This window comes from Oryx dammah, unplaced genomic scaffold, assembly GCF_014754425.2.
Source record: "Oryx dammah isolate SB20612 unplaced genomic scaffold, SCBI_Odam_1.1 HiC_scaffold_10, whole genome shotgun sequence".
NCBI lineage: Eukaryota > Metazoa > Chordata > Mammalia > Artiodactyla > Bovidae > Oryx > Oryx dammah.
The window spans coordinates 4680514-4702648 of record NW_024070194.1 but is presented as its reverse complement, the minus strand read 5'-3'; the positions used below and the strand labels follow the sequence as shown (position 1 = coordinate 4702648).

The 22135-nt window shown below is 51.6% G+C and overlaps 1 protein-coding gene across 1 annotated transcript in view; it reads left to right on the top strand.

Annotated features, from left to right (window-relative positions):
• Positions 1 to 7471: 7471 nt before the first annotated feature.
• Positions 7472 to 22135, top strand: part of BCAS4 (breast carcinoma amplified sequence 4) — a 56769-nt gene continuing 42105 nt past the window's right edge. The window contains exon 1 of the mRNA XM_040248196.1: positions 7472 to 7637. Within this exon, the coding sequence (XP_040104130.1) occupies positions 7548 to 7637 (90 nt within the window). The 5' untranslated portion in view covers positions 7472 to 7547. The remainder of the gene's footprint in view (positions 7638 to 22135) is intronic.

Here is a 22135-nt window from a genome sequence, read left to right as displayed (position 1 = left end):
CACCTGAGTCCTGCCCCTTCACACTTTCCTGGGCAGCATCTTCTCTCCAGCGTCTGTTTAGATGGAGACAGAACAAACAGCCTAGGACCCACATTTCAGGAACTTGTTCAGTTGTTAAATCGTGTCTGACTCTTTGTGACTCCACAGACTGTAATGACCAGGTTCTTCCGTCCATGGGATTTCCCAGGCAAGAATACTGGAGTGGGCTGCCATTTCCTTCTTCAGAGGATCTTCACGACCCAGGGATCGAACCCCGGTCTCCTGCATTGGCAGGCAGATTTAAAAAAAAAAAAAAAAAACCAATGAGCCACCAGGGAAGCCTCATATTTCAGTAGCTGGAGGGGTAAAAGCTCCTCTTTCCTCTAAACCCGTGATCCTCCTCTCACTTCCCAGGAAACACGCAGAAAGCTAAACGACGCTTAGGGAGCACTTTGAACCTTGACCCTTGGCCCCTTGCCTCCAAAGCTACAAGACCCTTTGTGTAGCTCAGTTGCGGAAAGAAAAGCCACAGTGAAAAACGGATTAAATTCCTGGGGAGATTTAGAAGCCTTCTTTCACAGAGAAAGAATGGGATGTGCTGTCTCCCATTACTATAGAGAGATCATTTCAAAACTGTGTTCGAAAAAATGCTTTTAAAGCCTGGCTTTTCACTGTGCTTCTCTCAAGAGGGGTTATGTTCTAAATCATTTTGCTGGTGGGGAGGCAGAGACGCTAAGCAGGAGAGCAACTTCAAATTTTAGAGAAACGTGCTTATTGAGGACGGGCTTGTATGTGCAAAGGCAGCCACTAGACTGTTTTGGGAACCCCCCAAACGGCCGACATGGGCTCTACCTTGGGAACTTCCTGTCTGATGGTGGCCTTACAACTTAGCAGAAGGTACGAGGTAGGGCGCATCTGTTTGGGGGTCGGAAAACGGGCCACGAAGAATGGCCTCGAAGACTAGGCGGAAAGGTAGGGAGGGTGGTCAGCCCCGGGGCAGTGGAGGCCTCCAACAGACACTCAGGACTCTGATGCGGAGCCCGGCAGGCATGGGGCGTGTCCAGGGGACCCCGGGGGCAGAACCCAGACACCTTCATGGACTGAGAGGCCAGAGAGAGACTGAGGCCAAGTGAGGCAGAGTGTGCCAACTAGGGCATCTCATTAACTGCCATGTCGCAGTGCAGGCCCATGGCTTCCTAAGCTTTCGTTTCCTATCGAGAGAAGCTGCAGCTGAATGTCTGTGTAGACTGTCAAAGGGCACCATATTGAAAGATACAGACATTTAAGCATAGTCCAGTTCAGTCACTCAGCCATGTCCGACTCTCTGTGGCCCCATGGACTGTAGCACGCCAGGCTTCCCTGTCCATCACCAACTCCCCGAGCTTCCTCAAACTCATGTCCATCGAGTCGGTGATGCCACCAACCATCTCATCCTCTGTCATCCCCTTCTCCTCCCGCCTTCAATCTTTCCCAGCATCAGGGTCTTTTCTAATGAATCATTTCTTCACATCAGGTGGCCAAAGTATTGAGCTTCAGCATCAGTCCTTCCAATGAATATTCAGGACTGATTTCCTTTAGAATGGACTGGTTGGATCTGTTTGCAGTCCAAGGGACTCTCAAGAGTCTTCTTCAGCACCACAGTTCAAAACCATCAGTTCTTCAGTGCTTAACTTTCTTTATAGTCCAACTCTCATATCTACATGACTACTGAAAAAACCATAGCTTTCACTAGATGGATCTTTATCAGCAAATTAACGTCTCTGCTTTTCAGTTGTCTAGGTTGGTCTAGGCTGTCTGAGCTGTCGAGGTTGGTCATAACTTTCCTTCCAAGGAGTAAGCGTCTTTTAATTTCACGGCTGCAGTCACCATCTGCAGTGATTTTGGAGCCCCCCAAATAAAGTCTGTCACTGTTCCCATTGTTTCCCATATATTTGCCATGAAGTGATGGAACTGGATGCCATGATCTTAGTTTTCTGAATGTTGACTTTTAAGCCAGCTTTTTCACTCTCCACTTTCACTTTCATCAAGAGGCTCTTTAATTCCTCTTCACTTTCTGCCATAAGGGTGGTGTCCTCTGCATATCTGAGGTTATTGATATTTCTCCCAGCAATCTTCATTCCAGCTTGTGCTTCATCTAGCCCAGCTTTTCAAATGATGTACTCGGCATATAAGTTAAATGAGCAGGGTGACAATATACAGCCTTGATGTACTCCTTTCCCAATTTTGAATCAGTCCATTGTTCCATGTCCAGTTCTAACTGTTGCTTCTTGACCTGCATACAGATTTCTCAGGAGGCAGGTAAGGTGGTCTGGTATTCCCATCTCTTCAAGAATTTTCCAGTTTGTTGAGCATTTAAGCCTGGTGATGTACAAATCTAATACTCCTGCGAATGTCTTACTTTGGGCCAGGCTATAACAAAACGCCTTAGCCTGCACGGCTTATAAACAGCAGCCATTTATTTCTCACAGATCAGGAGGCTGTAAGCTCAGGATCAGGGAGCCAGCAGGGTCAGGTTCTGGTGAGGGCCTGCTTCCAGGGTGCAGGCTGTTGGAAGCCTCCACGTGTCCTCACATGGCAGAATGGACAGGGAGCGCTCTCGAGGTCTTTCTTTTTTTCTTGTGTGTGTGTGTACATATATATATATACTTATACACACACACATGCTTATGTGAAGCTTTCCTGGTGGCTCAGAGGCAATGTGGGAGTCGCAGTTTCAATCCCTGGTTCGATCCCCAGGAAGATGCCCTGGAGAAGAGAACGGCTACGCATTCCAATGTTCTTGCCTGGAGAATTCCATGGACAAAGGAACCTGGTGGGCTCTATAGTCCATGGGGTCACAAAAAGTCGGACAGGACTGAGCAACTAACACTTTCACTTTTCATATGTACGTGTGTGTGTGTGTGTGTGTGTGTGTGTGTATCTGCCTCCGGAGCTCCTGCATCTTGGGGTCAACCATGCGGCGGTGATGCGCCGCAGGTCTCCCTGTGGACTAGACGCCCAGCCTGGGCTTCCTGGCTCACTTCTGTAAGCGTGCTACAGCAGGGAAGGCCTCCACCCTCATGATCTAACCAGCTCCCAAAGTCCTCACCTCCTGAGACCATCACCTTGGGGCTGGGATTTCAACGTATGAACTCGGGACACACACACTCAGCCCATAGGGTCAGGCACCATGGAAGGGCCAGCACTCAGGTGAGGCAGGAGGGATGCCCAGGACACACCCCCACCAAAAGGGAGACCCTCGCTCCTGGGGGCTGTTCCTGACCAGGAGGCCCCTTAACAGTCTGTCTTCCGGGGGTCTCTCTTGCCTCCTGCAGGTCCGAGCTCTGCTCTGTGGGACCCCATTGGCATCTTAGGGTTCAGAGAGGACACACTGGCAAGGGAGGGCTAGGGGCGGGGTCTGAACGTGCTGCGCCATTGAACCTGAAGTTCACTTGGGGAACTGAGAGCAGGAGGAGATTGCTGGCTCGTCCTTTGGGAGGGCAGTGTAAAGGGGGTTGGGGGTTCTGGCACAGGGGCAGGGCAGCTGCCCACCTTCCCAGCAGGCCAGGCTGGGCTGAGGTGGCAGCCCCAGGACCAACAGCAGGGCCATCCTGTAGGAGGCAGGATGGGAGCAGCAGGTAAGCACCTGGGTTCTTCCATTTACTAATCATCAATATGTTGTGTTGTTCAATCGCTAAATCGTGTCCAACTCTTTGTGACCCCATGGACTGCAGAGTGCCTGGCTTTCCTGTCCCTCATTATATCCTAGTGGTTGCTCAAATTCATGTCCACTGAGTCAGTGATGCTATCTCACCATCTCATCCTCTCCTTGGCAGCCTCCTTCTCCTTTTGTCTTCAATCTTTCCCGCATCAGAGTCTTTTCCAGGGAGTCGCCTCTTTGCAACAGGAGCCCAAAGTATTGGAGTTTCAGCTTTAGTCCTGCCAATGAATATTCAGGGTTGATGTTCTTTGCGATTGGTTTAACCTGCTTGGTCTATCCAAGGGACTCTCGAGAGTCTTCTCCAGCACAATTGGAAAGCAATCAATTCTTCGGAGCTAACTGTAATCCCTGGCAAGGGATTTATCCTCTCCAGGTCTCATTTTCTTCATCTCGAAAATGGGTATCAGCGGAGCGGCCCTGTCTCCCAGGGTGCGGTGGAGATTCGAGGCAAGCATCTATGTGAAGAGTTTAGAACACAGTCTGGCCCCCAGGAAGCTTTCACATTCTCAGTGAGGCCAGCGGACCTTAGACACGGGCAGCTGCGGACTCACAGGCCCACAGAGATAACCAGCGCTGGAGCCGCACAGATAGAATCACCTGGGGAATCCTTCCAACCTCCCCAACCCAGGCCCGATTAAATCCCAGTCTCTGGGGAGCGGTCTGGGCATCGGTATTTTCCTGGAAGTCTCCAGGAGTTTCCAACGCGCAGCTGAGTCTGGCAACCACCCTCATCTAGAACTTCGGGTGCCTGAGGCCTGAGTGGACAGAGGTGACCTTGAAAAGACACACACAGGCAACCATTTTGCGGCTGGAGGTGAAGCCAGACGGGGTGGGGGGCGGGAGGCTGGGGGGCCTCGGGTCCAGCCCGGGGGCGGCTGCGGCGCTCCCTCGGGGGTCGCGGGGCCCGGCGGCCAGGGCGCCCGCAGCCCCGGCGGGGAGGGAGCTGGCGGGCAGGAGGCCGGAGCGGCTCGGAGCGCGGCTCGGGCGCCAGGGGGAGCTCGCGAGCGCGCCGCGCCCCCGTCCCCGCAGCTGGTTCAGACTGGTTCGGGCAGGGTGCGGCCCGGCGGGCTGCATTCCAGGCCGCGGGCGCGCCGCCGGCTCCGGGGTCGCCCCGAGCGCCTCCGGGGGCCCGGGGAGACTTGTTTGTAATTGTCTTCTTTGTTTCAGATCATTCATTTGGCCCCCCACGGGGGCTCCTGAGCCCGCCGACACTCCCTGGGCTATCCTGGGTGTCCTGCGTGCATCACAGGCAACCGCAGAGCTTTCCAGAGTGCCCCCGCCCAGCGCCCCTTCTCCCCAAAGACTCCGACTCCGAAAGCTGGGGTGGGGCTCCGGGCAGCTGCATTTTAAGCAAAGTGTTTCTAAGGCATCATTACATTGCGGCCGGGGGGGGGGGGCCGCGAAGACGGGAAGCAAAAATGACTGTTGGCAAGCCAACTTGGCCCAGGGTAGGAATCCCCTTGACGCTTGTGCGGAGCGAAGGTCTCTTCCCTCGACACCCCATCTCCAGGAAAAGGGGGTCGGGGTAAGCAGCATTTTTAGCTAACACCCTAGGGTTTTGGTTTTTCTATTTGTTTCCCCCTCCAATGAGTCATATTGGGCATCTTTAAAGTTTAAATACTGTAACAAGCATCAGCGGAAGAAATAGAACACTAGGAATACATAATTGAAACCCCTCTCGTACCCTCCCGTTTCCTCTCCGCCACCCCAAAGTAACCAGTTTCCTGAATGTGGCGCCGCACCGCCGTGCACAGCTTTATACTTTGACTCCATATGTCTGTATCCATAAACAATATATAGTGCGGTTTCGCGTGTTTTAAAAACTTTATGCTAATGGCAGCGTGCCCTACAGAGCCTTCTGTGACTTGCTCCACACCCCCCCCCCTTCCTTTTCTTTTTCTTAGCATTATGATTTTGAGATTCCTCCATCAGGGGAAGTTTGCTGCACTTAGGCCTGTTTGGCTAATCTGAAGCCGGTTCCCTGCGCAGGGGTGAGGGCTGGCTGTCTTGTGTGATGCAGAAGAGCTCTGGGCATCAAGTGCAGGTTCAGTGAGTTTCTATTAAATCCTCTTCTTTAGCACCTGAGGCCCAAGTCTTGGCCAAGAATTTTCCAGAATATTCCTCTGGCCCGAAAGCCTGGCTATTTGGGCGGCGGTGTAAAGCAATTAGCAGTGGACAGCTGTGGAAGGGGGAAGATGGATTACCCAAAAGACTCACCAAGCCTACGGTCTCGCCCCCCCTACCTAAGCTTGTCGGATAAAATACAAATTCAGATTTAACAGAATGAGGATAAGGGGAGTCCTGTATACTTATTTTAGCCCTAAGCTGAGCCCGATTAAAAAAAAAAATCTAACAGTTTAAAAGAAAAATAAACATAGGAAAAATTAGACTGCTAGACCTCTGGATACCTCCTTACATTTTTAAAAACTTGACTCACTAGTAGGTCCTTCTAGTCAAAGCTATGGTTTTTCCAGTAATCATGTATGGATGTGAGAGTTGGACCATAAAGAAGGCTGAGCGCTGAAGACTAAATGCTTCTGAACTGTCGTGCTGGAGAAGACTCTTGAGAGTCCCTTGGACAACAAGAAGATCCAACCAGTCAATCCTAAAGGAAATCAACCCTGAATATTCACTGGAAGGACTGAAGCTGAAGCTGAAGCGCCAATACTTTGGCCACCTGATGCAAAGAGCTGGAAAAGACCCTGATGCTGGGAAAGATTGAAGGGGACGACAGCAGATGAGATGGTTAGGTGGCATCACCGAATCAATGGACATGAGTTTTGAGCAAGCTCCAGTAGTTGGTGATGGAAAGGGAGGCCTGGCGTGCTGCAGCCCATGGGGTTCCAAAGAGTCGCACACGACTGAGCGACTGAACAATCAAGGCGTCTAGACTAGCCTCTTAGCGGGTGGAGGTCAAATTTAGTGTGCTTAAGGATTCCATGTGGAGTTTATTTTAAAATCTGCCCCAGGGAGGAAGAGGATCGCTACACCCAGCTTCCCTAACTTTTAGGACTGTCAGCCAGGCGCAAACAAGCTGCTGTCCTAGGAGAGGCTTGGTGGGCGGCGTGATGGGGGAGGGGTGGTCTTTAAATGAAAGGCTCCTCTAAGATTGCTGTTCTCTATCCTGAATGCACGCTGGAACCACCCGGGGAGCTTTACAAACTACTGATGCCCAAGCTCCACCTCCAGAGATTCTGGTTGAATAGGCCTGGGGTGAGGTCTGACTTCCGGGCTTTTAGAAACTTCCCAGTTCAGTTCAGTCGCTCAGTCGTGTCTGACGCTCTGCGACCCAATGGACTGCAGCACGCCAGGCTTCCCTGTCCTTCACCAACTCCTGGAGCTTGCTCAAACTCAGACTCAAAGGAATCGGTGATGCCCTCCAACTGTCTCATCCTCTGTCCCCTTCTCCTTCAACAAACTCCCCGGGCCACAAGTGCTGTGGGAGCTGGGACCCGCTGCTCCACCGGATTTCAATGCAACGGGGTAGTCTGTACCCACGGTTCTCAAACTCAGCGGTGTGTTAGAATCACCTGGCGAGCATCAAACCATGCAGATGCCCAGGTTCCAACCCTAGAGACTGTGTGTGGCCTGGAAGTGGGGCGTTTTAAAGGAGCCCCCGGTGATGGCCGTCTGGAAGCGAGTTTGAGACGCTGGTTTGCCAGGTGGTGCGGGGGCCGGGCGCAGGGAGCGCGGCGTGCCACTGGGCGGCGCTGCCCACTCGGCCCGGCGCTCCGCTCGGCGCGCACCGGCCCCGCCTCCGCCAGGCGGGCCGCGGGGCGTGCAGCGGGCCGGGGGCGGGGCTCCGAGACCGGGACGCGGCGTCGGGCTCCCGGGCAGCCTCCGCCGGCTGGACCGTGCCGCGCTCGTGATGCTGCTCGTGGACGCCGATCGGCCGGAGCCCGTGCGCGGCGGGGCGCGCGAGCTCGCGGTCTTCCTGACCCCCGAGCCCGGGGCCGAGGTAGGGGACGCGGCTGGAAGTGGGGGAAGCGGGCCTCGGGGTTGGGGGTGTCCAGGGCCGCACGCCCCAGCGGGGGCGTGGACAAATAGGGGTGGGGGGACCCCTGAGCGCTGAGCCCGGACCCTCGGCTTCCCCGCAGTTTTCTCTCGTACCTGGCGCTGGGGCTCCGGGGACGCACGGGGGGCCCCGGGGTCCCTCCTCGGCGGCGCGGTGGCTGCCCAGGATCACCCAGAGATGCGCGTCAGGTCGCTCCCGCCCCGTCCTCCAGCCGACACGGCTCTCAGGGGCCCAGACTCGCCTCCCATCCTTACCTGAGCACCCCCTCTCCCTGAACCGCTCTCCCCGAATCCCGGCATCCGCCGGCATGCCAGAGGGAGGCGCGCTCAGAGCTGATGCCCTTTGCAAACCCGGGCCCTCGGGGCGGCGAGCCCTTGTCCCGCCTCTGCCCGCGCGCTTGGCCTGCTCGGCTCTGAGCTGACGCCAGATTCCCGCAGGAGGCAGGCAGGCTGCGTCTGTGAGGATGCACCCGGCCTCGGTCCGCTTCTGTTGCTAGGAGGAAAAATACCTCATCTCTGGCTGTTCTTGCTGTTTTAAAAGCACAGAATAAAAAGTAGGTCTAACGCTGGATTCTTTATCTTCCAGCTGAAGCCAGTATGTTGACAGGGCCATGAAAAAGTTATTTTCCCAAGTTCACCCGGACTTATTTAGGGCCGGAAAGTCAACCCATTCTCTTTTAAAATCTCAGAAGTGGTCCGCAAGTATTTAAAATAAAGAGGAAGCACCTTCTGTCTTTCTCTCTCACCCCAGTTCTGGTTCCCAGAGATAACCATCTTCCACAGTTTGGTGTATATCATGCCAAGCATATTAAAAATGCATTTACAAATGTAAGTAGGTGTGTGTACTAATAATTATACATAATTAGTTTTTACAAAAAACCCGCTTGATACTAGAATGCTGTTCTGCAAATTGCTTTTCGTTATTCAAAATAGCATGGACAAATAGGAAGTGACTTAATGGCAAGGCACAAGGCATCTTTTCAGGGTGATGAGAATGTTCTGGAATTACTGCCTATGGTTGCACACCTTTGTGAATTCACTGAACACCACAGAATTGTACACTTTAAAAGGTTAAATTTTATAGTATGTGAATTCTATCTCAGTTTAAAAAATAGTATGGACATATTTCCATGTCAGAATGTAAGAGCTGTCCAATAGAAACATAATTTGAGCCAAATATGAGCCAATAATTTTATTTTTTTAACATTTTAAATATTCTAGGAGCCATACAAAAAGGGAGAAGAAACAGGTGAAATTGTCAATATATTTTTCCCAGTTTTATGGAGATCTAATTGACATACAATGCTATAAGATTAAGATGTACAAGTTTCAATATATTTAAAATAACTATCCAAAATGTCCTTTCAGCATGTCATCAATGTAAAAAGAATTCAATGATATATATATATATATTATTTTTTAATTCAAGATACACTTATTTGCTGGGGACAGTTTGAATAATGAGTAAACTATAGTGCCAGTGAAGTTGCTCAGTTGTGTCCGACTCTTTGTGATCCCATGGACTGGAGCCTACCAGACTCCTCCATCCATGGAATATTCCACGCGAGAGTACTGGAGTGGGTTGCTATTTCTTTCTCCATCAATGAGATTTTTGCATTCTCTTCTTTGGACTAAGTTTTCAAAACCAGGCTTGGGATATTAAGCTTACAACACACCCAGGTGTGGACCAGCCACATTTAATAGTCGTAAGGGCCTCCCTGGGGGCTCAGCTGGTAAAGAACCCGCCTGCAATATGGGAGACCTGGGCTCAATCCCTGGGTTGGGAAGATCCTCTGGAGAAGGGAAAGGCTACAGTACTCTGGCCTGGAGAATTCCATGGACTGTATAGTCCATGGTGTCGCAGAGAGTCGGACACAACTGAGCGTCTTTCACTTTCAATAGTCGTAAGAGGCTGGCGGCTTCCATGTTGGAGAGTGTAGGTCTTCATCATTCTTCACCTTTCTAGTGTCCTGCCATTACATAATGTTGTTCAGTTGGCAAGTCGTGTCCAGCTCTTTGTGACCCCATAGACTGCAGCATGCCAGGCCTCCCTGTCCCTCACCATCTCCCAGAGTTTGCTCAGACTTGTGTCCACGGAGTCAGTGATGCCATCCAACCATCTCTGTCGCCCTCTTTTCTGTCTGTGTTTAGTCTCTCCCAGCATCAGGGTCTTTTCCAGTGAGTCGACTGTTTGCATCGGGTGGCCATAGTATTGGAGCTTCAGCATCAGTCCTTCCAATTAGTATTCAGGGTTGATTTCCTTTAGGATTGACTGGTTGGATCTCCTTGCTGAGAAGACTCTCAAGGGTCTTCTCCAGCACCACAGTTCGAAAACATCAATTCTTTGGCACTCAGCCTTCCTTATGGCCCAGCTGTCACACCCATACATGACTACCGTTACATGATAATCCCTCCTATTTTCTGAGCTTATACTGTGTGCCATGGCACGCTGAACTCTGTTCGTGGACTGTGTCATGGCATCCTGGCAGTGACCCAGGAGCTAGGATGTTGCTGTGTCAACCTCATAACTGTGAAACCTGAGGGCCTCACCAGATAAGCAACATCCTGTGGCTGGCTGGTCATTTCTGAACCACGCCCTCAGGCACGGGCATTGAGGCTGTGTACCTGCTTAAGGGCTTAAGTAGCCTGAGCGTCTTGCTTGTGCTTTCTCCTCACTCTCAGCAGCAAGATGTCCTTGTGCCCAAGGGCTCGGCCTCGTTTTGTCTGATTAGGGCCAGCCTCCAGGAGAAGCGGCATGCCTTCGCTCCCTCTGCTCACTCGGGGCTCTCTCTAACTCAGACACGAGCTGGCTCAGGCCCATTGGTAAGGGCCAGAATGAAGAGCCGAACTCACTGTAGCTCCACGCGGCGATAAAGGCACTTGGAGCTCTTGCTGAAGTTTATTTACCAAAAGAAGCAGAAACTGCCCGGGTGGAGTCACTTGCAGCGTCTACTTAAAGCTTAATTCATTAGCAGTTCCCCCATGCTGCGGCTGTTTGTAGAGATGGGCAAATGAGCTGGCAAAGGGAAGCCGGGTTTGGGGTCAGGCCTGGGTGCCTGGAACCTCCTGTAGCAGCCCATATCCCCGGGCCACCCTGGGTTCTGAGATGGAGCGGTCGGAGTCTCAGACTCTAGTCCTGGGGGTGCCCTGGAGTTCCTAGGGAGGTGGGTCCTTCAACACCTCAGACCCCTGCTGTGTGCTGGGAGTGAACCACACAAGGGCCCCCCTTTCTTGGCCCTACCCTCAGACAGTAAACGTGTAACATGCAAAACCTCTGCGTTGTGGTGAACGCCATGGCGAACGGAGCGTGGGTGATGTGGTAGAGAGTGTCTGGGAGACTTGGGTGGGGAAGGCCTCTCCAAACCCCTGAGGAACGTTCAGAGAAGAGGGAGCACAGAGATCCAGGAGGCTGAGGAGCAGAGGGACCCCCACTTTATCTGGGAGTGGTCAGGGAGGGCTTCCCTGAGGCAACATCAGTTTAGGCTGAGCTCTGAAGCATCAACAGGAGTTGACCAGCCTGAAAAGGAGGAGAAACATGTCCCAGGCAGAGGAAACAGAACCTCCAAAGGCCCTGGGGTGGGATGAAGCAGGGTAATCATGAGGGGAGAAGAGCAGCAGGTAGAAGCTGGGGGGAGGGGGGCAGTGGGGCAGCGTGGGGCCAGTGAGAGGACCAGAAAGAGGACTGTGCACTGCCTCCCTGGATGGAGGAGCCACTGAAGGGCTGTGTGTTGACCAGTCGACCGGGAAGCATTTCACTCTTTCTAGGGCCTTTGGGTTTTTCTGTCCAACCAACTTTTTGTGCTTTACTTTCTCTCTCTTTCTGATTTGAACTTCCTCTTTTGGGGGAACTTTCAGGCAGGGTCTCCGGAAGCTGCTTCAAGATGGCCGGGAGAGAAAGAGATGTTTGCCTCTTGGGGGCTCTCCTGGATGGCTGAGGCCTGATACCCATCCAGGGGGTATTCCTGACAAGACTCAGAGTTCCATTTGGTTCCTGTGCTGGGATGCAGGACAGGTTTTGGCCCACAGATGGGGTTCATGGTCTGCCTGGAAGGAAGTAAAGGACTTCGCTTGCTCACACTTGCTCTGCCTGAGTGGGCAGAGATGAGAGGGGAGAGTTAACCCGTGGATGAGGTCCCAGGCTGCAAACTGGTGGCCCAGGGGCTGAATCCAAAACTCTGATAAAATTGGTTCACTTCATGGAGGGGTTCTTTTTTGTTGCTCTTTAATCCTTTTTTCACAAAGGGGTTCTTAAATGGAGAATTTTCATGAAAAAAAAAAATCTGAGTTTCTTGTTTGTTTAAAATAACGGACACAAAAAATAAAATAAAATAAAATAGCGGACAGTCTGGAAACCCTCGGTCCCTGTTTTCTAGTCGTGGTCCCCTGTTTGCCACAGTCCCCACCCCTCCTTATTGTCTCCCTCTACTGAAGCTGGTATCAGTTACCACTTACCTTTGTGCTTGAACCTGTGACATTTCTATAGTCATGATAAGAGGAGAGGAAACTCTTTCTCCAAACCAGGAGTCTGGACTGAAATAGGAAGACATGAATTAGCCCCAAATGCCCTTGGGTCTCAAAACAAAATGTAGACGAGACCGTTTCTTTGTGGAAGCAGAGACTGTTTATTGTGTCCAACCTGTAGACCCCACGTGCCTCTGGGAGTCATGGATGGAAGCTGTGAGCAGAGCCGAGCTGGGTGTGAGCAGGAGAAAGACAGCATCAGATCTGTGGACTTCGTGCAGTGCCAGAACGAGTTGGAGGGGCTGGCGCGGCTGCAGGGGGATCACAGATGTGGACATCCAGGTGGACGTGGGTCGAGCTGGCCAGGCTCCCTGAATCAGAGCCTTCGGGGGTGTGAGAGTCAAGGCCAAAGTGGGCGCCTGGAGAAGGGTAGTGTTTCTCAGAAGACAGTTTGTGTTTTCCCGGGCTGAACTGTCCAGCAGTGGAAGGACCCATTCCCGACTCTGAACAGTCTCTTATCACAGGACATCTGGGCTTTGCGGGTGGGTCACCTTGGAACTGTGGCTAAAAGCTCCCAGTCTGCTAATTCTCAGCACTAACCAAGAAGCTTGGAAACAGAGTCCCAGAGGTGGGAAGTAACCCTGGTGCCCACCCGTGTGAGCTGGTCACGTAGGGATGCTTCTGCCCAGCAGATGGCTCATGGTTGCAGCAGGAGCTGCTCTGAACACACCATTCTGGAGCCAGGGGAGAAAACAAGATGCCAGAGGTGTGTGTGGTGTAAATAAAAACTTTAAGGGCAAAAAACACTTATTTCACGCACCTATAAATAAGAGTTTAAGATAGATCCGTCTCTAGGGGGTGGGGTGGAGCCCTGGTGTAGGGCGTGGTCCCCAACCTTCACCTCACATTGGCCTCATCTGTGGTCTCCACCAGCGATGAGAAGAGCTGCTGCCTGCCTCCCACCCCTGATACCCTCATTTCACTGGAGTGGGCACGTCCTGGACACTGGAATGCTGAAAGCTTTCCAGCAGGATTGAAAAGCCCAGGGTCACCAAGACTGATCTGACTGTTGGGGGCACCCGGGAGGCAGCTCAGGCCTGGGGATCTGGACTTGTAAGCCCTCTCTGGAGATTCTGATGGTCAGCCTGGTGGGTAACTCACAGCTCGCCCCCCTGCAAGTGGGACCTGCCGCAGGCCTGGAGTGCTGGCTCCCTGCCACTCGCAGAGGGCAGAAACCCTTCAATCCTGCCTGCTGCGGTGTCTACAGCACTGGCTACTGACTCCTCGCGTATCCATTGAAGCAGCATCCTTTGCAGATGTGTGCCCCCCGACCCCACCAGCGCCCCTGTCCTGGTCAGGCTGCATGGTGGGAGGTCAGCTCCAGAGCCACAGGGCCTGGGTTCAGATCTCAGCCCTGCCCCGCCTCCGCCTGTCCTCCCGAGCTGTGGGATTGGGTGAGGTGATGCACGGGTGATGCTTGGCTCGGAGTCTGGCCCACAGTAAGTGATCTGTGGCATTAGCTGCGATTATCCATTTACTCATTCTGTAGGTGTTTCTGGAACCGGTACTGGGTGTGGACCCCGAACCAGGTGCTGGGAAGTAAGAGTGCAAGGGAGGCACGCCCACCCGAAGGGCTCTGGGAACAGTTGGGAGAGGGGGTGGGACACGCCCTCTGATGATTCTGCTGATAATTCTACTTCGTATTTGCAGGAGGGCGATTTCAGCCTCCACTTGTGCAGAAGATGGTGAGTTCTTCTCACTAGCATGACCTCCTGGAGGCCTGGAAGTCCAGGGCTAACTTTCTCTGTGTACATGAGGCCAACCGTAGATCCCAATTTTTGGTTTGCAAAGCATAGTTGCTCCTTGCATGGTCCACATGAGCCCTCGGTTCTCTTAAACTGTTTCAGGATCTGAATTGATTCCTTGGGGCAAATGTGGTAGACATTTGGCCTGTGGGTTCCTCTCAGTGGATTGGAGTTGATTTGATTTTTAAATGATTGTATTTATTTTTTTATTTTTGGCTGTGCTGGGTCTTCGTTGACCACAGGCTTTTCTCTGCTTGTGGCGAGCAGGGCTCCTCTCGGGCTGTGGCGTGCGGGCTTCTCGTTGCGGTGGCTTCTCTGTTGCAGATCACGGATTCTGGGGTGCGTGGGCTGCAGCAGCTGCGGCTCCCAGCCTCCCAGAGCACGGCTCAGCAGTTGTGACACACGGGCTTCATTGCTCCTCTGCATGTGGGATCTTCCAGGATCAGGCTTCCCTGGTGGCTCAGCTGGTAAAGAATCCGCCTGCCACGTGGGAGACGTGGGTTCGATCCTTGGGTTGGGGAGGTCCCCTGCACAAGGGAAAGGCTACCCACCCCAGTATTCTGGCCTGGAGAATCCCACGGACTGTATGGTCCATAGGGTCACAAAGAGTCGGACACGACTGAGCAACTTTCACTTCACTCCTGCATTGGCAGGTGAATTCTTTACCACTGAGCCACTAGGGAAGCCCGGAGTTGATTCTCTTTAAATATGTTTTGTTTAAAAATAAAAAATGTGTGCACACGGTACAGAATCCAAAGGTCCCTGTGACCGCGGAGCGATGCGTGAGGCCCCGCCTCGCCCACGGCCCCGCCCCCATCAGCATCTTGCTGTCTTGCTCTCTGTGCCTTAGCTTTACCTGTGAGTGCACAGCCAGCACGCCATAGCTTCTAGCCGCCAAACAATCCCATTGTCGGTCTGAATGGTAATGTAGGTAACCGTCCCTCTCCTTTTGCTGTCACAGTCTATTACAATGAGTATCTCTGTACTTAACATCATTCTGCGTTTGTGCAAATATGTCTGGAGGATAAATACCTCGCGGGGGATTTACAAGGTCCAAGGATACATGCTTTTAAAATTTAAGGGGCACGTCCTTGGTGGTCCAGCGTTGGAGAGTCTGCCTTCCGACACAGGGTACTTGGGTTGGATCCCTGGTTAGGGAACTAAGTTCCTACATGCTGCGGGGCAGCTGAGCCCGTGTGCCGCAGCTAAGACCCAGTGCAGTCAAAGATCAATAAATTAATATAAAAAAAAACATTTTTTTTTTTAGTTGCTGTTGCCAAATTAACCTTCTTGTCAGGGTCCGGGCAAGAATAGTCAGCCCTTCTGGACATTTAGACCTCAAGGTCAAGGGTCCCTCTGGGATGGGAATGCTTACTTGGGCTGCTTTGGGGGCCTAGAGGAAGGAGTTCCCGCATCTCCTCTTTGGGAAGTGGATTGTCATCTGATGGGCCAGCCCCTCTGGGTTTGAGATTCCAGCGCAAGGAAGGAGAGTTCCTTCCTTTGCTCTTTCCAGGCCTTCATTCGTGGCTGGCCCCAGGTCCCAGGATCTTTCTTTTCTGACATCATCCAGCCCTTTCATCCTGTGCACAGAGACGAGACTGCTTCTGCTAAAGACCTTTGCTTTCACTGCTGTCTGAAGGGTCCGCCACGAGTGCTTTTGGAGAAGAGGAGGCGTTCCTAGTTTGCCCGCCCTGGGTGTGGGCAGGGCTCACAGTCCTTGGGCCAGGCTCATTTTCACTCCCATCCTGCACTCAAGGACCATGGCCCGAGGCCTGGCTGGGGGACAGAGGACAAGGTCAGGCCGAAGCACCAAGTGTCAAGCAAAAGCTGAACCCACCCCCACCCCCCAGACTTGGTCTGGCTGCACATGGGTGTCCTCTGGTTGGCCGGGTGATCTGATTTGTAAAACACTAAGTAGATGCCAACCCTAAAAAATGTGGAGTTTTCACATAAAAATCCTAATGTCTGGCTTTTCTAAAAATGTTGTGACAAAAGCTGTTCAGTGGTCTTGTCCTGGGCTGCACGGACCTTGTGTTTTCTAGAAGGATTCTCCAGAGAGAGAGAGTGTGTGTGTGTGTAAGCAGTGTTATTGTGATATAATTCACCTAATGTGCAGTCCACCCATTTAAAGTCTACAATTTCATTCAGTTCAGTTCAGTTGCTCAGTTGTGTCCGACTGTGACCCCATGGACCACAGCATGCCAGGCCTCCCTGTTCATCACCAACTCTTGGAGCTTGCTCAAACTCATGTCTGTCAAGTCAGTGATGCCATCTAACCATCTCATCCTCTGTCATCCCCTTCTCCTCCCGCCCTCAATCATTCCCAGCATCAGGATCTTTTCTAACGAGTCAGTTCTTCATATCAGGTGGCCAAAGTATCGGACCTTCAGCCTCAATCCTACCAATGAATACCTAGGACTGATCTCCCTTAGGATGGACTGGTTTGATCTCCCTGCTGTCCAAGGGACTCTCAAGAGTCTTCTCCAGCACCACAGTTCAAAAGCATCAATTCTTCAGCGCTCAGCTTTCTTGATGGTCCAACTCTCACATCCATACACATGACTACTGGAAAAAACATAGCTTTGACTAGATGGACTTTTGTCGCCAAAGGAATGTCTCTGCTTTTTAATATGCTGTCTAGGTTTGTCATAGTTTTTCTTCCAAGGAGCAAGCATCTTAATTTCATGGCTGCAGTCACCATCTGCAGTGATTTCGGAGGCTAAGAAAATAATCTGTCACTGTTTCCATCGTTTCCCCATCTATTTGCCATGAAGTGATGGGACCAGATGCCATGATCTTGGTTTTTTGAATGTTGAGTTTTAAGCTAGCTTTTTCACTCTCCTCTTTCACTTTCATCAAGAGGCTTGTTAGTTCCTCTTCGCTTTCTGCCATAACGGTGGTATCCTCGTCATATCTGAGGTTATTGATATTTCTCCCGGCAATCTTGATTCCAGCTTGTGCTTCATCCAGCCCGGCAGTTCACATGATGTACTCTGAATATAAGTTAAATGAGCAGGGTGACAATATACAGCCTTGACGTATTCCTTTTCCAATTTTGAACCAGTCTGTTGTTCCATGACCAGTTCTAACTGTTGCTTCTCGACCTGCATACAGATTTCTCAGGAGGCAGATAAGGTGGTCTAATATTCCCATCTCTTTAAGAATTTTCCACAGTTTGTTGTGATCCACACGGTTAAAGGCTTTAGTAATTTCACTGCTTTTGGTTTATTCATAGGGTTGCACAACCGTCAACCACAATCAATCTTAAAACACTTTTGTTATCCCCAAAAGAAACCCTGGCCCTCTTCACTCTCACACCACCAGGAAGCCCCTAACTGACTTTCTGTTTCTAAAGATGTGCCTGTTCTGGACATTTCATAGATGTTTGTGTTTTAAAGACTGATAAGCCAGAGGGGTGAAGGCCGCATTCAGCTTGCAGTGAGGCTTGCTTGCCCATCGTTGTTGTTCAGCCGCTCAGTCGTGTCCTTCTCTTTTCCATGCCCTGAACTGCAGCGCACCAGGCTTCCCTGTCCTTTGCCATCTCCCGGAGCTTGACTGTGACAGTGTTTTTTTAGCTTTTTAGGTTAGTTGTCAACATTTGCAAATTGGGAGAGTTTGTATAAAGACCTCTATCACCGTTCATCTTGAATAAAACCAGTTTTGGTGCGTTCCCACCTGGAATGATCTGCTCAAACCAAGCGGCAGCTGTCCTCTTTAGATGGGGTCAGAGGCCTTCTGTTTGCCACAGTCTCCACCCCTCCCTTTTGTCTTCCTGCCTGAGTGTCAGCTGCCATTTATTATCCTGCTGATGCTGCTATTTCTTAGAGAAAAGTAAAAAGTCTCTGTCACAAGTGGGAAACTGAAATAAGCAATGTGAGGAAAACACTGTCGTAAGCTTGGCTTCCTTCCCTAGTATTCCTTTCCTGCCTGGCTTCCGTCTCTTTCTGAGTTTGGAGACCCTAGTGGGTCGCAGTCCTCCCCTGTGTGGGTGGAGCGTCTTGCCAAGAGTAACCGAGAGAAAGAACTTAGCAGACCCTCTTCAGCTTCCTGCTCAAGACAGAGAAAGTCTGAGGAGTTCCCCCCCACACACCCTTTCACATGGAGAAACTGAGGCACAGGCATGGTCAGAGGCATAGTTAGCACTCCGCAGCAGGAATGGGAGAGCGGAACTCAGGCACCACTCATGGAGGCTGCAGTTCTCAGACCGTCCCTCTTCCAAGAGAGCACTTTTCCTCCTTCCTCTGGCCTTTTTCTTTTCGCCTCCCTCCCCTCTTTCTTGCAACAAATATTCATGGAGCATTGTATTGGTTACTGGTTGCCAGGTAACAAACCATTCCCAACTTCAGTGGATAAAGACGACCCCCAGTTTAGAGTGCATGATTGTGCGGGTTGGTGGGCTCCTCTGAGCCATTCTCTCCTGTGGCATTGGGGGGACTGCCTCATGGGGCTGCAGACAGCTGGGGTCCGCGGCAGCCCAAGGTCCAACATGGCCTCACGCGTGTCGGGCGGTTGGTGCTGGCAGCAGGGGCACGTCAGTTCTCCTGCACGACCTCTCACTCTCCGGGACTGCTCTCGCCCTGTGGCCTCTCAGAAGACCAGAACTGCCTGCTGTTGTCTTCCAAGAGGGTGAGCCAGAAGCTGGCGGGCCTCTAGTCTCGGAAGTCAAACGTGGAGCAGTGCGTTGCTTCCACATTTGATTGGGCAAAGCAAGTCCCAGGCTAGTTCAGGGGTGGAAAGGAATGACGCTGCCTCCCTATGGGCAGACGGGCAAGGTAATATTGCGAAAAGACACGGAGAGAGTTGGAAGGCTATCTTAGGAAACACAAGTACCTACTATGTGCCAGGCATTATTTTAGGCCCTAGGGGCACCAAGGTAAATGAAATGAAAACCCCTGTTCACCAGGAGCTTTCATTCTGTTGAGGGAAGATGACAACAAATAAGTAAAATATGTAGGAAGTTAAATGATGATACAGGCTAAAGAGAGAGAGAAATTGGTGAAGGATGGGGCATGGCAGGAAAGCCGCAAGACCAGGAAAGGCCTCACGAAGGAGAATCATATGGACAAAGGCTGGAAGGAAGTGTGAGATGAGCTTTGCCAATGATGGGAACAGCAAGTGCAAAGGCCTTGGGGTGAGGACCATGGTTGGCGTGGTTGGTGGGGAGTGAGCAGTCAGATGAGGTCAGAGAGAGGTGGAGGGCTGGGATGGCATGGGGCTGGGGAGGCCTCCAGTAGGTGTTTGCTGACTGAGGTGGAAGATACAGTCAAAGTTAAGATATAATCCATGCAATATAAAATTTACCATTTTAGAGTATACAGTTCAGTGTTTTTTAGTATATGCACTATGGTTGTGCAGACATCACCACAACCTAATTCCAGAACATTTCCAATACCCAAAAAAGAAATCTCGTAAGCACTAGCAATTATTCCCTGCTCCCCCCGACCCTGCACCGATTCCATGGGGGAGACAACCACTTACACACTTTCTGTCCCTGTGGATTTGCCGCCTCTGGAGTGTTTCACATAAAAGGAATCATGTACGGATTATTTTCAAGGATTATCGACATTGTAGCGTGTATTAGAGCTTCATTCTTTTTTATGGCTGAATAGTATTCCACCCTGTGCCCATGTTACATTTTGTTTGCCCATCCATCAGTTTATGAACATCAAGTTATTTCTACTGTGGGCTATTAGGAATAATGTAAAAGTTTTTTTTTTTTTTTTGTAAGAACCTCTGTTTTCAGTTCTTTTGGGTACATTGCTGAGTCATAGGGTAACTCTATGTTTAACCTTTAGAGGTTGGTCTCCAAACCAGGCTTGTTTCCAAAACAGCTGCACAATTTCACAGTCCCACCAGCAGTTGATGAGGGTTTCTTCATATCCTCACCAACATTTGTCACTTGCCGTTTTTGTGATCGTGGCCATCCTAGTGGCTGAGGATGGTAGAGTGGAAGATTCCGAGCTGAAGAGGGCTTTGGTTTTAACAGAATCTCTGAGGAACAGATTGAAGGGGTGCAAAAGAGGAAGGAGGGGACTAGTGAGTAACAGGCTACTGCAATGGTCCCAGCAAGGGAGAGTGGTGCCTTGCACCAGAGTGGTGGGATCTGGGGTGTATTGTGAAGGCAGAACTGAGAGGGTTTGCATAGAGGATGGATAGGGTGAGGGGTGGGAAAGAAAGATGAGCCAAGGATCCTCCCGAGTATTTGGCCTGAGCACCTGGACGATGGAGTTTCCACTTGTGGAGCCGGAGAAGAACAGATGGCGGAGGATCTTTTTGTGTTTCTTGTTCCAGTCACTGGTGGACAGGGCCAGCCCCTTTTCGGTTTTTGGAACACTTGGCTGGGAAGCCTGGGTTGGCGCTTTGGAAGAAATCAGGGGGTGTGGCAGAAGGCAATAAATGCCATAATTCACACGTATTAAAAAATGCCCACCTTCCATCCCCACCGGTCAAGCCCTGAATGTCACTTCAAGAGGAACCACTTGCTTCCCTCCCCTCAGAGTGGGACAGTTTCTGCCCCAGGAGTTGCAAAGGATGGTGAAGGCATTCATATTGCTTATGGGCTGGGTTAAAAAGGCATGTGGGTTGCAGCCTGCAGGAATCATATTTCTGGAGCCACTTTCTGGGAGAAAATTGTCCAGTGAATGATTTGTGGGGCACGGTGGGGTGGCTGATCCTCCCCTGTTGGTTGGGAATGTCTTAGGGCCTGTTCTTCGCTCAGCTGACCAGGCAGTCAGCAAATCATTTCTTCACTCCCCTCCTGCTGCTTTGTGACTGCCCTGGGTGCCAGGCGGAGGTCGGGGGGGGCAGGGGGCCGGTGAGCGTGACCGTAGTTGACAGGCAGCATAAAGCTGGTACACTTTCTCCCTCCCCAGAGAGCATCTTGGTCCTTACCAGCTTCTGAAGTCAGAGAGGTCAGACGTTGGCTTCCAGATGTATTAGCTGTGTGACCTTGAGCAGGTGACTTAAGCTCTCTGATCCTCTGTTTCTCAATTCATAGAAAGAGGGAAATTGTGGCACCTGCAGAAGAGAGTTTTTGTGAGAATCAAAGGAGATAATTCATGTGTTGTGATTTGCCACTTCTATTATCTAGTGAGAGAGATTTATTCTTGCTTACTGTATGCCCACACCCCGTTAAAGGACTTAGCCACAGTATGAGGTTAACCTAGCAACCCTGCCAAGTGGGTGTGGCCCTTCTTGTCCCAGGTGAGCCAACCCAGATGCCCAGCGGAAGCTACTGGGTTAAGGTCCCCCAGGTGGCAGAGGGAAGATGGGGTTGGAACTCAGGACTGACTTCCTTCCTGAACATGCTCGGAGAGGTCCAGAGCTCTTCCTGTGAGCAAAAAACTGCACGTGTGTCTTGGGAAGAGGCCACCCAGCCAGTGGTCCTTCGTGTCCCTCTGGGGTTCCGTCTTCCCAGGCATGTTTGGACTGGGGGTGTAGATCATCTTGGGGTTTCCCTGGTGGCTCAGACGCTAAAGGAATCTGCCTGCAATGCAGGAGACCTGGGTTCGATCCCTGGGTCGGGAAGATCTCCTGGAGAAGGGAATGGCAACCCACTGCAGTATTCTTGCCTGGAGAATCCCATGGACAGAGGAGCCTGGCGGGCTACAGACGCGACTCATCTAGACTGTGCTTCATCACGGATCTGTGCCCTCTCCCGTCTCTCGTGCTTTCCTCTGGGTCCGAAGGAACCACCAACCTCCCCCCTCCCGGCTCAGTGGCCTCTTGGCTCCTTCTTTCTCCCTTAATGCATTAAGGACTTTTTTAAAAACCATGCTTTTGCTTTTTTTGGGGGTGGGGGGAGCTTCTGTCTGTTTCCAGTCCCCCTTCCACTGTGGTCCCCTCCCCTGTCAAGCCTCCCCCAGTCAGGCACAGAAACAGTCCCAGCTGTGAGACGAAGGCTCCAGAGTTTAAAACTGCAGCTCTGTACTATTTATACTCCAGCCGGAAAGAGGTTTTCTTGCGCAGCCGTTTATTTGGTTGTGGTAGCGACAGCCTAGGCTGCAGGCGGCAGCTTCTGCACTGTATAAACATTTCTCTGGGGACAAGTGGGCGCTGAGGGCAGCCTTCAGGTGAGGGGGCAGTGCCAGGCCTGCCCAGAAACGGCTGGGAACACCTCCCTGCAGCAGAGCAGTTCGGCCTGGCAAGCCAGAGAAAGTACTTCATGTTCCAGCTG